This window comes from Podarcis muralis, chromosome 1 (assembly GCF_964188315.1).
Source record: "Podarcis muralis chromosome 1, rPodMur119.hap1.1, whole genome shotgun sequence".
Lineage (NCBI taxonomy): Eukaryota > Metazoa > Chordata > Lepidosauria > Squamata > Lacertidae > Podarcis > Podarcis muralis.
This window is the reverse complement of record NC_135655.1, coordinates 4,416,682-4,434,138: the sequence shown is the minus strand read 5'-3', so window position 1 is coordinate 4,434,138 and position 17,457 is coordinate 4,416,682. Positions and strand designations below refer to the sequence as shown.

The 17,457-nt window shown below is 45.8% G+C and overlaps 1 protein-coding gene across 5 annotated transcripts in view; it reads right to left on the bottom strand.

The window, feature by feature from the left end:
- Positions 1-3,532: 3,532 nt before the first annotated feature.
- The window catches only part of DDHD1 (DDHD domain containing 1), a 41,564-nt gene continuing 27,639 nt past the window's right edge, over positions 3,533-17,457 (bottom strand). For 2 of the 5 annotated variants that reach the window (XM_028708115.2, XM_077936039.1), the window contains 6 exons: positions 13,293-13,555; positions 11,730-11,805; positions 9,323-9,472; positions 7,403-7,655; positions 5,195-5,389; positions 3,533-4,553 (listed from right to left, as the gene is read on the bottom strand). In XM_028708115.2, coding sequence (XP_028563948.2) covers positions 4,357-4,553; positions 5,195-5,389; positions 7,403-7,655; positions 9,323-9,472; positions 11,730-11,805; positions 13,293-13,555 — 1,134 coding nt within the window. In that variant the 3' untranslated portion in view covers positions 3,533-4,356. Of the gene's footprint in view, positions 4,554-5,194; positions 5,390-7,402; positions 7,656-9,258; positions 9,473-11,729; positions 11,806-13,292; positions 13,556-17,457 lie in introns of those variants that run through there. The other 3 variants (XR_013394640.1, XM_077936078.1, XM_077936123.1) reach the window with 3 other exon arrangements.

Sequence of the window (17,457 nt, the reverse complement as noted above, 5' to 3'; positions counted from 1 at the left end):
CGCCGGAGATCATCAACCAGTGCGACCAAGGCAGTTTCAGTCCCATGATGAGGCCTGAATCCCGACTGGAAGGGATCCAAATGGTCCGCTTCTTCCAGGCGTGCCTGGAGTTGTTCGGCAACCGCTCGCTCAATCACCTTGCCCAGGAATGGAAGATTTGAGACTGGGCGATAGTTGGCCATCGTGGCCGCATCTAAAGATGGTTTTTTAAGAAGCGGTTTAATAACCGCCTCTTTCAGTGGGTCTGGGAAGGCTCCCTCACGGAGGGAAGCATTCACCACCCCACGAAGCCCATCGCCCAGTCCTTCCCGGCTAGCTTTTATAAGCCAGGATGGGCAAGGATCCAGGAGACAGGTGGTTGGTTTCACTCGTCCAAGCAGCCTGTCCACATCCTCGGAGGTAACATCAGTAGATGATGATGATGATTTATTGAATTTATATACCACCCTATACCTGGGGGTCTCAGGGCAGTTCATAGAATAAAATCAATCTGTAAAACCTGTTTTATTCTATTGCTTCCACCACCATCTCTGCCTTAATGCAGGCTTCCCCAACCTGGTGCCTTCCAACTATTGGGACATTAGATCCCATCAGCTCCTGCCAACATGGCCATGGGCAATGGAGGGCACCAAGACTCAAACGTGCCTGGAGATCCTCTCCTCTAACCCCAACTATCTAGGCCTGACTGCAATTCACCAGTAGCAAGGGAAAGCTAGTCTTTGGCTTCTATGCCATGCACTTTTTAATATATATATTTAAGCCAACACCCCTGCATTCAGTGGTTTTCATTTCTGAGGCTGTGTCAGGATTCTGGTGCAACACTTGCATGGGTCCTGGGGCTGGACCACGTGATAAGAGAGGTTATGGGACCCTGGAATCCTTCACCTGATCAAACTGGACCCACAGGCCACAGTGCAATGGGAGATCAAGGATTATAGATCAGTGGCTACCCGGGAAAATGATTTACAGAAGGTGCCGTTTTGAAAGGCTAATAATTTGTAAGGGAAAGGAGTGAGGGGAGAGTTCATTGCTGAAGAAAAAACTTTTGAAAACAAGGGAGAACCATTAAAATAGATGTTCTGGATAGAAAACATATTTTGAGGATGAATCAACAAGAAGAGGTTGGGGAGGGCGGGAAGGAAGAGAAAAATGCAGCCTTTTGGTTAATGAAGAAACCAGAAGGTAACGGACAATGCAATGTTCCTCCAGCCAAAACCAGGGCTGCAGCGAGGACTCATTCTGACTCATGCACACTGTTTAAGGCCAGAGATAAAACAGGCAGCTTTCCTGGCCATATAAATACAAAAGTGGATCAGAGAAGAGCATTTGACCAGGCCCGGTTATCTTGCAGAGGATGATGTTCTGCTTAGCAGATGGATTGAGAGACATGGTTATATACTGCCAGACCTCTAGAGCGGCATTCCAGTATAAAAAAATCGTTTGGTGCTTCCCACTATTGCTTGTTTTCGTGTCGATTTTTGTAAGCTACTTATGAGACTTTCAGCATTAGGTAGCATATAAAGCAGGCATAGGCAAACTCGGCCCTCCAGTTGTTTCGAGACTACAATTCCCATCATCCCTGACCACCGGTCCTGTTAGCTAGGGATGATGGGAGTTGTAGTCCCAAAACAGCTGGAGGGCCGAGTTTGCCTATGCCTGATATAACGTGTTGGATTTTCTTGGCAATCAGCCATTTACATGTGTTTAGAATCATATAATTGTAGTGTTGGAAGGGATCCCAAGGGTCATGTAGTTCATCCCTCTGCAATGCAGGAATCTTTCTTGCCCAACGTGGGGCTCAAACCCATGAACCTGAGTCTTATCTCTACTAAAGCACTGCCATAGCGCTTTAGTTTAGCTCAGCAACACTTAAATCTTGCACCAGGCCTTGGGCACAACTCAAGATTACAGCATGTGATTTTTTTCCAGTTCTGTGCCATGTTTTCTTTTTTACTGTCTGTTCCTTCAGAGAAATAAGCATTCCAAATCACTCTGACATTAAGCTTTGCCTTCACAAATTTGAGATAATCACAGATCTTGAAAGGATTTCAGCAGAGTCTGTTTTTAAGCCCGTTTCATGACTGTTAAGATGGTAGAAACTCGCTTGCATTCCAAAGTGACAGAAAATGAAGCAACCTTTGACATTCCAACACACAACAATCAACTACTGAAGATACCCACCCGGTTCCCAAAACCCTCAAGCATGCTGCCATTCTACCAAACTACCAAATTTGCAACGTAACACTCAGACTGCCAGTTTGTATAACATTTCCATGCGGTTATTATACTTCTGATATCTGAAGATTGTAAGAAGATTGTTCTTCCAAGGACTGCCCTTTTCAGTAACGACTTTCAGCTTTGATTTAAATATGCTTGTGGGCTGGTTTTAAATTGCTTTATTGCTGTTTGTAATTCCTATGTGCTAGTGTGGTTTTCTGTGCTTTAATCTGTTTTATCGGCAGTTTTTTATTTATGTTGATTGTGTCGAATACAAAGTAGAAAGGTGTCATCAAGACTAGCAGGCCTCTGAAGAGTGTATGTTGGAGTCAGGGGACCAGGAGAGGGGACCAGCAATTTATGGGCTTTGGCACCAGGGCAGGGGGAGGGAGAGTCAGGGCAAGACGGAGGAAGGTGGGCAGGATGTGGCGTTAAGGTGAGAGATGGGTCAGTAGACTCCCCACCTCCCCCTGCCCTGCTGCCTGGTTACTTCCACGCAGCAGAGGTCTCAGGTTGCAGGCGCGCAACCTGTCAGGGGAGGTTACTTAAGCTGGCAGAGGGGTAGGGCGCACATCTGTGGGGGACTGTTGCTCAGTGGCTAGAGGTGTGCACACCCGGAGCACCACGGGAGTTGTTGCGAGCGCTTCTTGTATCAATAAAAGCTATCAGACGTCTGTCTCCTTTAGCTGGGGTGAGCCAGGACAAAAGGAGACTCAGATCCACATTTAAGGCAAATAAGCAACCATCTTTATGCGTTTCGAAAATGCTACATGAAATACTGAGAAGAGGGATATGTATGTGAACGGGGAGCCTGTCTGGAAGCTGATTTTTGCTGTTCTTCCCACAAAAGTGGCCCCTTTGAAAGCAGATGGGTCTCACTGGCACTGCAAGCAGTTGTTAAGAAAAACAGCTGACAAAACTACGGATGCTCTTTTTTGGATCCTGGCTAGCATCACTTTCCCAAGTCTCTTAAAAATGGTTCAATCCGCCCTTCCCTAACCTGGTGTTCTCCAGCTGTGCTGGTTAGGGATGATGGGAGGTGTGATCCAAAATACTTGGAAGGCACAAGCTTAGGGAATGCTGGCCCAAATGTCCAGGGCCGTATGCTTATGTTAATACACTCCTTGATGACTGAGGAAGTTGAAGTTCAGGACTCAGCTTCCACCATTGCTTGCACTGAAATTGCTAAATAACATTTTAGAATTTGAGAAGAAAATGAAGTGCTGCAAGTTCTCCAAAGTGCACGCTATGCAGGAAGGAGCCTGTTCTCCACAGAGACTTTACTTACCCACAGAGAAGAACTGTTTAGCAAGTGTTGTTTGTGTGATCCACAAATGTTTATTTTTAATGAAAAAATACTGAAAAGTGTGCCACAGTGTCCATAGCTCCTTTTGAATAGTACAAAGATATGTCATTTCAGGAATAAAGTCTTAACACTGTAGAAAATAAATGTGGTTCTTTAAATTATGCCCTCCCCCAAACAAAAACAAAAAACGGGGAAAAAACAGTAGAAAAGTAACGCTTTTTACACACTGGAGTGAAACAAAACGGTTAGTCAGAGGTAATAATAAATTATAATTACAGTATTTCAAAATATTTGCCTCATGCCTGTTTTAGTTTCTGGATGAGTTGTGTTAGCACACCCCTTTGTGTCTGCCATCCCAAAGGAATTTCAATGGAACCTGGAGCAACAGACTTCAGATTAGAACTATGATACCCACTTTGCTTCTTAATTTACCAATACAAAGGACACAGAGCATGGCAGTTTTAGGTTTGCAGGCGTTTTTTTCTGAAATGAAAATGAATTCTGGAACCAGAGTAATCTTTGCACTTAAAAAAAGGAATTCTGTTAAACAGCAGTTATGCTAAGCTGGGGAGATGGATGCTGACGGTGCCGCTACAGGCTGTAAGAGGGGGAACTGAGAGCAGCCTTCTGGGAAAGCCTCAATTAGCACTGAAGTGGAAATGTGCCACAATGGAGAAATAATCTTGGAAGGAAGGAATCCAGACATGCATTTAAACCTGAAACCTCCATGCCTTAGAAACAGAAGTTGAACTTAGGCTGCTTTGTGCCACTTGTCAAGTTTCATCCTCTCCCTCCCTACCCCCCTACCCCCCCACCCACCCCTGAGGCTACAATCAAACAGGCTCTAAGTGTGACTTGATGCCATCCTCCTCCTCTTCCTCCTCTTGGTCCTGCTTGTACATGAAGGTGAGAAGAAAGAGAGCAATGTCCATGGATGACCAGTAAGCCGTGTGTGATGTGACGGCAGACCAGTACCTGCTCTCCACCAGGCCTTCCCTGAGCTCAAAGTCGATCCTGTGCTCCAGGTCCACTAGGAAGGAAGGAAGAACAAAACCACAAAAGATTATTGCCAGAACAACACAGCGCTCCCAGTTCTGTTCTTTGCTTGTGCGTATTGGGGTAGGGGCTCTGGCAACAACTTACTAAGCTATTCAATCACCTCCTGATTTGATATGGATCCCAAAATATGGGGGGGGGGGGGGCTGTGACAGTAGCACCGTTGGAACTAAGCAGCCCATCGGCCAGATCCTACCAAGTGTAATGCAGGGAACAGCCAAGGGCAGCTGTGATGTTTCAAAGTTGTACCCTTCCGTGTAAACAATGGTACCCTTCAAGCCATGGGTCTTTGGAGAAAGAGGGGAAATCAGAAAAAAGCAAGGACTACACAAACTGTTCGTTCCAAGAACAAGAAAAACAGGTGAGCCTGGGAAGGCTGGAATTTCTACCATGCTTGATTTAGGGAGCTAGGCGTGAGGCAGTTTTAGGAACCCCAGATTTGTAGGAATGGAATACACCATCTTTAAGACTGCTACAGATGCACAGGGACTCCATTGCAAGAGCCCACATGGCCCATTTGTTTTCAATGTACACCCTGAAAAAGTTTCCCTTTTGAAGAAAAAGGGGAAGCCAAGGCTAGGGTTTCTGCAGACCACCAAAGCTGCTTTTGCTCACTTGTCGGATCTAAGAAGCCAGAGCTGCTGTGTGGGAAGGCCTGAGTTGCGATGGACGCCTGGCTCAAGGATGGCTTCTTCTCCTCCAGTTCTGGCCCTTCTTTTCCTGCCTCAAGTGCCTGGGAAGCGGGAGCACTGGCACGTCCAAATCTCGAGAAGAGCATCCCTCCAAGGCCTTTCCCGATGCTAGCAGCTCCTGTATTCAGCACAACACAAGGGGAGTTTCAACTTGGCAGTCACACAGCACTCCGGGACAAAAAAAACGTGTCATGATAAACAAGCCACCTCTGCCCCAAACCAGAAGCCACGTCTTCCCCACACGATCATGTTGGCCTTTTCATCTGACTCTGCTGCCACCTTGTGGACAGAGTACAAGCTACAATACTGCAGATGCTAATCTTGAAAAGACACCCGGTACCACTATTCAAAGGGTTCACTAATTACAATTTTAGGTGAACACCTTAATAATGTAGAGCAGTGTTCCCCAACCTTGGGCCTCCAGCTGTTTTTGGACTACAACTCCCATCATCCCTCGCTAGCAAGACCAGTGGTCAAGGATGATGGGAATTGTAGTCCAAAAACAGCTGGAGGCCCAAGGTTGGGGAACACTGATGTAGTGTTAAAATCCTGGGCAATCTATTTTTTTTTTTTAAGTCTAAAATGTTAACTGGTTTTATATCTACTGCTTTCTGTATTTTTGCTTTCGTTATGATAGCTGCTTTTGTTTCTGATCTGTTTTATATTTGTTTTACGGTTCTCTTTTGTAAGCAATCTTGGAAATCTAGATTAATAAAATTATGTTTTTTGTTTTTTTTAAATGTAGAGTGCGATGGCAATAAAAATGTTAACATTTAGATACACTCTATAATATGATCAAGGAGGAGCTGCTGCTTTCTTGTTGCAGGGAGTCTAGACATTGTGGGGATACCACATTTCGCAGTGTGCTCAACCCACTTCCTCCTGACATAGAGAAAATACCACCTCCCTCCAATTAGCACCTCCACTGCAATCATGAGCACCATGTGGAATCTCATGGCACAAAAGCTAGGCACCACTTAGAGACTTTTGCAATTAAGCAGTATATAAGCTGTCAAAAAAGGGACGCGGGTGGCGCTGTGGGTTAAACCACAGAGCCTAGGACTTGCCGATCAGAAGGTCGGCGGTTTGAATCCCCACGATGGGGTGAGCTCCCGTTGCTCAGTCCCTACTCCTGCCAACCTAGCAGTTCAAAAGCACGTCAAAGTGCAAGTAGATAAACAGGTACCACTCCGGCAGGAAGGTAAACGGCGTTTCCGTGCGCAGCTCTGGTTCGCCAGAAGCGGCTTAGTCATGCTGGCCACATGACCCGGAAGCTGTACGCCGGCTCCCTCGGCCAGTAAAGCGAGATGAGCGCCGCAACCCCTGAGTCAGCCACGACTGGACCTAGTGGTCAGGGGTCCCTTTACCTTTAAGCTGTCAAAATACTAATGGTGAAAATGACACCGTCCCCCAATGCTATTTTGCAAACTTCAGAAGATTATTACTGAGGGCAAGGATGGGAACTCTGTGGCTTTCCAGTGGTTGCTTGACTACATCTCCCATGATCACTGGCCGTGGTGGCTGAGGCTTATGGGAGCTGGAGTCCAAGCAACACCAGGAGGGGCCACATGTCCCCCGGCCCTGATTTTAGGGTGAAAATAACCCAGGTTTGGTGGTGGTGGTGGGAATACCTGTCCAGCCATCAAAATCTGCTGGGTGACCTTGGGCAAATCTCTCCAAAGATAGATATTAGCTACCCCCATCTTTGGTGCCCAGGGCGTCTTAGGGGCTGTGCCCCCCCATCAGGTCACTGTGTGAGCTTCATAAAGGGACCCCTGACCATTAGGTCCAGTCGTGACCGACTCTGGGGTTGCGGTGCTCATCTCGCTTTACTGGCCGAGGGAGCCGGTGTACAGCCTCCGGGTCATGTGGCCGCCATGACTAAGCCGCTTCTGGTGAACCAGAGCAGCGCACGGAAACGCCGTTTACCTTCCCACTGGAGTGGTACCTATTTATCTACTTGCACTTTGACATGCTTTTGAACTGCTAGGTTGGCAGGAGCAGGGACTGAGCAACGGGAGCTCACACCGTCACGGGGATTCGAACTGCCGACCTGAGATCATTTTATTCCTTGGAGGGTATGATATACACACAGGGGCACAAGGTTTTCCAAGGCTTCAAGAATAGTTACCCATTATACTTGCTTTGCCTATATTGGTTATGGACTCCCCATAGTGCCGCCGAGCCAGGACAGGGGATGTTGTTGGGCTGGGCAATGTTGGGAGAGAGTCGCTCTCAGAGACTGAGGTAGATTCTTTTGCCGGGTTGAGGAAACTTGGCTTCATGTGCTCGTAAGGTAGAGGGTTCGTGGTGTTATACCAGTGGATCTGGACTGGAGAAATGTTGCTATAGTGCTTCAGAATTAAAGGTTCTAGTCTATAGGCCTGTAAAGAAGAAGAGACGGGAGGGCTTGAGTGGAAGGCAACAATTCACTTCTCTTATTCCTTCCATTTGCAATCTGAATACTTAGAAAGGACAATCACTCTTGTCTCAGGGCCCTTATGACATGGACCTATTCTAAACAATGAATGCTTTATGGGAGAGACTTGTTACGATTATTTTTCTTTGTATTAAAACTGGGCATTCTAAACTCCTCCATCTAACGAGTGACTAAGTAACAAACAGCATGCAATCATTCCAGACCAAGGAACATTGGAGATCACATGCTCCTTGCTCCCAGAAGTCTTGCTAAAGTCACTGGAGCATTAAAGATGAAGAAATTGACTGAAGGGAAGGTTTCTGGACAGATGCATTTTTTTTTCAAATTTCAAGAACAGCTACCCCACATCTGTGAAACCCCAAATAGCTGCTGCTTCAGTGTCTGTTAATGGTATGTGCAGCTGGTTCACACTGCTAAGGGGTTCTATCTGTACAAGGATTTCAACTTGCCTGATGGAATGATCTTCCCTCTCCTTCCCTCCACATGTTCTGGGGTTCTCCCAATCCCCACAGAGCAGATGGGGGGGGCACAAAGCAGGGGGAGGGAAGCCCTTTTGCAGAAACAAAAGTCATTGCTGACAGGGTTCATTACATGAACTACTCCCAATGTCTCTGAACTGTGTTTAAAAGAAAATTTCACGGATATTGAGCATTTCACCACAACTTCCCTCTGATTTCAACACAACTGAGAAAAAATAAAGTAAGATGCTAGAAGTACACTAAACATAGCGTCTAAGGCTGCTCTAGAAGTGCCCTTGCTGCATTCTGTTAAAATTGTACATGCCCTTTTGCAGTGTGCATTGTGCGTGTTTGTGTAGCTGGTTCTGTAAGTTTCCAGCAGAAGCTGCCCATGTTGTTGACCTTGGCTCCTTTTGGAAGAAAGGCGGGATATAAACCAAATGATAATTAATATACCAATTGCTGGGTGCACTGGATATTGCCAAGCAATGCACGTGCTCCAAATCACAAGAAAAGTTCTGCAGTTTAATTTAAAAAAAAAAAATAAAGAGACAAAAAAAAAAAAAGGCATGATGCTCACACAGCCCTTTTAAAAATAAAGAAGGCATAGATTGCTGATCCAGCATCCGATTTGCTGTCAATTGCAGGAAGTGGCTAAGGATTGGGCTTTGAACTCTCCTTGTATTGCATCTTGTCTTCACCCTAATGGAAGGTGGCTTGTTCTGCCAGGCTGTGCTACATGCCAAACCTACTTGCGTCAATGGGGACATTTTTGGTGAGCCAATGCCTTTGACAGGTCTTCAGTAAGATGCTATTTAGAAATACTCTTGAGCAGGGCCGGCCCAAGACATTTTGCTGCTTGAGGCGGAAAACCCAAAAGATGTGTGCTCGTCAATTCCATTGACAAAAATCTGGGGCACACACAACCCACTGTCAAGTTCTCCTGTGCAATCCCCATCGAAATGAAGGGTAGCTCTACAGCAACAAAACCCCCTTCTTTTTCAAACCCATCCCTTCCGGGATTGTGCTCCGTGGCTCCCACCTGACTTTTCCACTCCAAAATCCCACAACCTGAGGGGGCCGCCTCACCTTGCCTCATGGTAGGGCCGCCTCTGCTCTTGAGGTGAAAGCTTGTTACTGCACTAACACTCACCACTGGATCTGTTGGATGAAAAATGTTTAGCAACCGGTTACAAATAGTTCTGGGCAGAATGTGATCTTGACTTCCACTGTTTCCTGGTCGGATGCCACGCAAGGCCAAAAACACTGCTAATGGAGATCCCATACAGAAGAAATTCTCAACCTAAGGAGACATTTATTTGATATTAACAGGCAGAGAAAAAGGCAGCTTTCTAGCATATACTGGGTCGGATTGTTTTTCTGTTTTGCAAGGGTTGGGGGTGTAGAGCTATCTCGTCGCTTCATAGTACGTTACAAATTGGGGGAGATCACAGTGTGTAATAATTACTAGTCTTTTGACATCTTTTGATAGCTATAGGAAGGCCACATGGGCTTCTTGCAAAAATACCTCAAAACCGCCTGTCTAAGCAAATTCCAATGAAAGAGGTGTTCAATGGGAGGATGGGAGACAAAGATGACCCTTTAGAGCACAGATGGGGAAGTCTTTTCTATAACAGGATGCTTCCCCCAAACCTAACTGCTACACTGAGGAAGAGGCTGCAGGCAGAAGGTTTTGGTGCATTTCCATAGCAGAAATGCAGTTGGTGACAAATGGGAAATCAGAAGAAGCTTTTAACTACTACTTAACTATCTTTAAAAATAATGCTCTGCATGATTGTTTCTTTTTAAAAAAATCACACAAGAGCATCAAGCAAGCAGAAAAGATAGTTCCATAAAAATATCCAACATGTGTACATGCTGCGTATCAACTTACTACATACCTTATACGAAATCAGGCCGTGCTTAACTATGTTTAACTCAACGCATGAGCCTTTCCCAACCCTCGTATCGGAGACCCACCTTGCTGGGGATGTCAGGGGTTGAATCTGAAAGCTCTTATGTGCCACTGAGTCACAGACCCTCCAGACATCTTAACAGCAGAGGCCCCCAAACTCCTCAATAGTCAAACCCTTCATATTTGACAACCTTGGTCCCAAGCAAACTTAGGCATTACACATTATTACTTGACCTTACAGAAAAATCGAACTAGATTCACTAAAATACAAACTCCGCTCAATATCATCAGAGATGTGGCTTGTGTTCAAGACAATCTGAAGCTGAGCTTGTATATGCATTAACTGATCAATGTTTTGCAGATACAGACTTCCCGTTATCTTTCTGCTGTTGCTGTTGGTTTTGATTCTGATTTCACTGGATTTGTAGTTATTTTAGATAAGTAAAAACGTATGAGCATTATAGGCTGGGCTGCATTTCAAGGGAGAGCAACATTAAGAAACTGAATGTGAACAAATTCTTACTGGAGTTTTGGTATCCTCCTTCTGGACTGCCTTCCCAGAATGGGCTTGGCAGTCACAGTGGGGTGTAGAATCCAGTCCTTTCTGGTGAGATGCAATCAGTTGGTGGCGCTGGAGGGCCTTTGCTCCACCCCCCTGACTACTGCAAAGTCTTGTTCTCTCCCTCATGCTTTCTAACATCTACATTAAGCCACTAGGGGAAAGTGTCATTAATATGCTGATAACACAGTTCTGCATCTTTGTTTCCACCTCTTAATCCCACGGAGGTTGTGGAACGCCTGAACAGAAGCCTCGAGGAGTGATGAGAGCCGGCAAACTGAAACATAATCCAGAGAAGATGGAAGTACTGGGGTAACGAAGCAGACTGCTCTGGGTGGAGATCTGCCAAGTGGTTCTGGGTAGTGTTGCACTCTCTCTAAAAGGCCAAGTTTGTAGTTTGAGGGTCCTGTTGGACTTGGCAATATCTGTGGAAGTGACAGTGCCTAGCAGTGGGTCTTATCAGTCTTAGGTTTGGAAGCTTCAACTCGTGCAAAATGGAGCAGACCAGATGTTGGTGGGAATGAAGCACAGACCACATTGCATCAATTCTACACCAGCTATACTGGCTGCCTATTCACTTAAAGAACCAATTCACAGTGCTGATATTGACCTTTGAAGCTCTAAAATAATTGGGACCAGCTACTTCAAGGACTACCTATACTTCTTATGAAGCTGCCGGAGCATTTAGATCAGCTATGGAGGCCCTGGCATGATTAGGATAGTGGACCACACAAGAGAAAGGGCTTTTTTGTTGGTGAGGCCATGGAGTCTATGGAACTCCCTCCCTCAAGAGATATGACCTGCTCACTTTATTCCAGCTTGCCTTTAGTGTTGGTTAACCTTTTTTGCTTTCAGTGCCTGAGTTAGGGTTTTTTACTGGCTGCTTTGAAATGTTTTGACTGCTGTACTATTTTAACTGCAGTTCTGAAGTTTCTAAAAAAAATATTTATCACTACATATTTATATTTTGAGTGACAGCTTAGAAATCTATTAAATAAATAGCAATAAATCAAGGTGGAACCTGAAAAACGTTTCTTGCTAAATGTGAGCCATTAGCAGAACAGCACATTTCTTACTTATTTGTACCTTGAATTTTAAGGCAGGTGTCTTAGATATGGTGGATTTTTTCAGTCCATGCAACCTCTCTTCTATCTCCTTCAATCTAGGAAAAAATACAGACATTTTGAGTTCTTTTGATTAGAAACAGTTAACTGGCCCTAGACCTGTGGGAATAGGGCGGTATATAAAGTCTAATAATAATAATAATAATAATAATAATAATAATAATAGAGCTCCATTAAGTACCATGTCAATTAGTGTAATTCACCAAAACAAATACAGTGGTGCCTTGCAAGACGAAAAGAATCCATTCTGCGAGTCTCTTCGTCTTGCGGTTTTTTCGTCTTGCGAAGCAAGCCCATTAGCGGCTTAGCGGATTAGCGCTATTAGCGGGCTTAGCGGATCAGCTGATAAGCGGCTTAGCGGATCAGCTGTTAAGCGGCTTAGCGGATCAGCTGATAAGCGGCTTAGCGGCTTGGGAAAAAGGGGGGAAAAGGAAAAAAACCCTGCAGGAACTCGCAAGACATTTTCGTCTTGCGAAGCAAGCCCATAGGAAATTCGTTTTGCGAAGCACCTCCAAAACGGAAAATCCTTTTGTCTAGCGGGTTTTCCGTCTTGTGAGGCATTCGTCTTGCGGGGCACCACTGTATTCTGGAGACAAATTTTGGAAGACTAAAAACGTGACTTTTAATGTCATGCTACCACAAATGTTCCGTCCATGCAAGCACATCAGCTTGACAGTCCCTTCCCAAACTCCCCAGGACCATTTCAGGGTGTGTGTGGGGAGATGCGGGGTGGGGGAAGCAAACCTCATTTCTCAGGACTCCTGTGGACAGAGCTCCTAAGGTGAATCCTGCCCTAAGACATAACTGCACTCTCTCAGCATAGGGGAAAGAAAAGAGTTTAAGCCAGGGGTAGGCAACCTAAGGCCCGGGGGCCAGATCCGGCCCAATCGCCTTCTCAATCCGGCCTGTGGACAGTCCAGGAATCAGCGTGCTTTTATGTGAGTAGAATGTGTCCTTTTATTTAAAATGCATCTCTGGGTTATTTGTGGGGCCTGCCTGGTGTTTTTACATGAGTAGAATGTGTGCTTTTATTTCAAATGCATCTCTGGGTTATTTGTGGGGCATAGGAATTTGTTCATTCCCCCCTCCCAAAAAATATATAGTCCGACCCACCACATGGTCTGAGGGACAGTGGACCGGCCCACAGCTGAAAAAGGTTGCTGACCCCTGCTTTAAGCTCCACCACCTGACTATCCCAATGGCAGCCTTGCTGCTTAAAAACCTCCAGCACCACGTTTGGCCCTTTCTTTGGCTCAAGAACCCTTTCAAGTACCACATGCATGACTGGCCGGTCACAGCGCCCTTTGTGTGTGCAGGTATTTCTCAGTGAGGCCCAAGGGCTGAAAAAGAAGGGTGGGAATGTCTTCCAGAGCCAGCCAACTTCTAGTTGCATTGTGGTGGCACAGCTGAGGGAGGAGCTGGGTGGTGGCGCAAAGCAATTCACTTGTTAAAAGTGACCCTGGGCTCACTCAGTCAATTTCAACACACCAAGACCTGCTCAATACTAGAAAGGAGACTCTTTTACCGCCGCTTGGTCAAGTAAAACTCTTCTAGCAGATGCTGCTCCTCGTAGCTCATCCAGGTGTCCTCGAGGTCATCATACTCCTTTTCAAGCAACTGTTCGTAGAGTATAACCGGATTCCATCCTGTCATGATGTCGTATGTGATTACGCATCCTAAGGAATGTGACACAATTGATACTTTGCCGCCCTTTTCTATGAACTCTGGATTCCGCGTACAGAAAAGCGTGTACAAACGATTCAGCTCCTGTTGAAGGCCTTTTACCAGCTGTTATAAAGAGTTAGGGAATGGGGAGAGAAGGCACATTTCTTATATTCCGCATGTTGCTATGTATTTAGCATCTGGATTTCTGCTTACTCTTACTTGCATTTCTTTAGGCAGTGGCTTTCTCAGTTTGCATGAAATGACTCACTGACAGCAGCCAGCTGAGACCTCAAGACCAGAAATAGCCTGGTTTTCAGATACTGCTGTTTGGGTGAAGGGTGGATAACAGTTCAGCACTTAAAAATCAAACCAAGAAAACTGATCAAACGCTTGCAAGGTATGCTTTAAGTGCAAACTCCTTAACAGCATTAAGCACACAGCTAAGGTAAAGGTAAAGGTACCCCTGCCCGTACGGGCCAGTCTTGCCAGACTCTAGGGTTGTGCGCCCATCTCACTCAAGAGGCCGGGGGCCAGCGCTGTCCGGAGACACTTCCGGGTCACGTGGCCAGCGTGACATCGCTGCTCTGGCGAGCCAGAGCCACACACGGAAACGCCGTTTACCTTCCCGCCAGTAAGCGGTCCCTATTTATCTACTTGCACCCAAGGGTGCTTTCGAACTGCTAGGTTGGCAGGCGCTGGGACCGAACGACGGGAGCGCACCCCGCTGCGGGGATTCGAACCGCCAACCTTTCGATCGGCAATCCCTAGGCGCTGAGGCTTTTACCCACAGCACCATCCGCATCCCACAGCGCCACCTGCGCCCCAAGCACACAGCTAGGATACTCTTATTTATTATTTCTGTTCTTGAATAACACACAAATTCAATAAAATAGCTTTAAGAACACTCCCAAATTAATTATTATTATTAATTATTTATTATTATTATTATTATTATTATTATTATTATTATTATTAAAAAGGTATACCACCCTATACCCACAGGTCTCAGGGTGGTTCACAACCTGATAACCCCAACACATTTTAAGAGGGCACTGGATGACAGGGCCTGGTTAAATGCCATGTGCTTCATCACATCTGCTAAGAGAGGTCCCACATGCTGAGGCCATCAGGCTGCAGCAGAGGAAGAGATTATAACAGGGCCACTTCCTTGGCTCAGCGGAGAGACCAATAACACCTAGCTTCTCCTTGCCTTCTACTTTCATTCCAGTTGGTTGATATAAAAGACTTTGCAACCAAGATCTAGTGCCCGAGTTTACATCTCTTTTTCTCATTCCAAATCCTTTCCTTCTGTACGGATTCAACTTTGGTTGGCAAAAGAAATATGCAATGTGAAAAACCAAAGTACACTGGTGAAACACATGCATATTTTTGAACTAATGGAGCAGAACCACTTTACATCAGCAAGTCTGCTTCTCCGGTAAAATAAAAGCTTCTAACATGCTGCACCAACATTTGTGTATTTCAATTTCTCAAGCAGGAGAGAAGCCCCTGAGACCAGATTATAAAGCTGTAATTCAAGCTGATGAGCTGTCAGGGATTGTTTCTAAAGCCTAAAGGAGAAGGCACCTGACCTAGTTGGAGAGATCATTTGCCAATGTTTCATCAATCATCTTTACTAAAATATCACAAGCTTGCCCAGTACCTTGTAGCTAACACACCTTCTAATGATAAACGTGAGCTAGAGTTCACTACAAGATTATATATGAAAATCTAGATGTACTGTATTCAGTACAGTAAAAAAAGAAAAGAAAAATGTTTTCAAGCCTTGGCTAAGATTTGGTGATCCATGTAAGTTGGCCCTTGAATAGTATAATTTGTAAAGTAAATGTGATGTGTCACAAAAGTTAACCCTGGGAATGCAAAATTTTATTACAAAAAAAGCAAAATAGCTAGCCCGGTACTTGCTATTAGCTGCTTCCTACTGCAAACAGACATGAAGTCCCCTAATTCCAATTGTGATTGCGGTGGGGACAAAGGGCTAAAGCCCTCCACCCAGTCTCAATCCCACTCAAGGATTACTCATGTCATGTTTAGTCCTCCACAGGTGACATTTCTGAATCGTTTACTATGAAGCACCACTGCTGAAGCTTTTAAATTCTGAATATTTTTTGAGAAAAGGCAGAAAGTTCTTATCCGATGAGAATTTTTTGAAAATTCATTAATATTGAATACTGGGCTACATGGAGCTCTAGTCTGATTCTTTATGGCAGAGAGGTCAACGATTTTTCTCTGATGAGCCAGATTTTGACCTTCATCCACCTAGCTGTCAATCACCCAGCATCAGGTAGTTCTGATCCTTGCCAAAAGCAGTGGCACTTAAATTCAGCGCCAAATTTAAACAGTGCCAAATGCAAACCCCACCACTAATGAACAACCAGGCTCACCCAACTGTTCTTTAAGTGGGTGCAGCTTTGCTTGTCCCACACCTTTACTTGAGTGACAGGTGTGCATGGCCTGTAAAAAAATGGCTGCAAGGGCCCATTCGTCCCATGGCCAGAAGGTTCTCCACCCCTACAAGGTAAGGGTATAGGGCGCCTGACAGTTAAGTCCAGGCGCAGACAACTCTGGGATTGTGGTGCTCATCTCGCTTTACAGGCCAAGGGAGCTGGCCTTTGTCCACAGAGTTTTTCCGGGTCATGTGGCTAGCATGACTAAGCTGCTTCTGGCGCAACGGAACACCGACACCAGAGCAGTGCACGGAAACCTTCCAGCCGTAGCAGTACCTATTTATCTACTTGCAATTTTTGGCGTGCTTTCGAACTGCTAGGTTGGCAGGAGCTGGGACCGAGCAACGGGAGCTCACCCTGTCGCGGGGATTCGAACCGTCGACCTTCTGATCGGCATGCCCAAGAGGCTCAGTAGTTTAAACCACAGCGCCACTCGCGTCTCACTCCTACTTTATGGCAATTATTACATAATATGCATTTGGATACCTTTGTGCACAGCACAAAGTTCCATACAAGAAAGAAAGCGTAAAAGTTATTGAGGTGGCAGGGTATCCATGCTGTGCACATGTGTGAAATACAAAGTCTGTTAAGCAGAATTTCAGGAAGTCTGATGGTTTGGCAGCAGCAGCAGCATCTGGCTGAATTAGCCTTTGTTTCAGCCCACTGGGAACTTCGCTATGTGGCTCTTCCAACCAAATTCCTTTCCTCCTGCTATGAAGACCCTGGGCGGTTTTAAATCCTGCTTGTAAACTCTCCAGCTGGAACAAGCACCTCTCTACCACTCAGTTCGTACCTCAAGTCTGGCATGGTCCTGGAGGAAGCAGAGTGCAGAAAAGGGCAGGGAGCAGCTTATCCTCTCACCAAGGATATATTTACAGCAGCTGCAGAGGGCAAGCTGATGGCGGCAGCAGCAGCCTCTCACAACAAGAGCCCCCTTTCTGCAATATATCTCCTTGCAGAAAACAATTGCATCTTAGGTGAATAAACTACGACCTCCCAAGCTGCAAATTGTGTCTTGGCCCACTTCCTCCCCTGCTTGCTAGATTAAGCAGCATTTTAAAATACCTAAGCGTCAGCAGGACAGCTGTGGTGCCTGTTCTGAAAGTGCTCTGAGCTTTGAAAAAATGCAACTGGGGTTTCCTTAGAATAGCCTGGAGACATGATGCTGTTGCACTGCAAAAGGTATACAGGTTTCTGTCTGGTCTGGGCCTGGAGGGGAACTGGGTAAGAGCTCCACAGAAGCCACTCAGCTTCCTGAAGAAGGGAGGGAGAGCTAAAGAAGGACCTACAGGTCTTGAAAGACCTACATTGGCTCCCAGTACGTTTCCGAGCACAATTCAAAGTGTTGGTGTTGACCTTTAAAGCCCTAAACGGCCTCGGTCCAGTATATCTGAAGGAGCGTCTCCTCCCCCATCGTTCTGCCCGGACACTGAGGTCCAGCTCCGAGGGCCTTCTGGCGGTTCCCTCACTGCGAGAGGCCAAGTTACAGGGAACCAGGCAGAGGGCCTTCTCGGTAGGGGCGCCCACCCTGTGGAACGCCCTCCCATCAGATGTCAA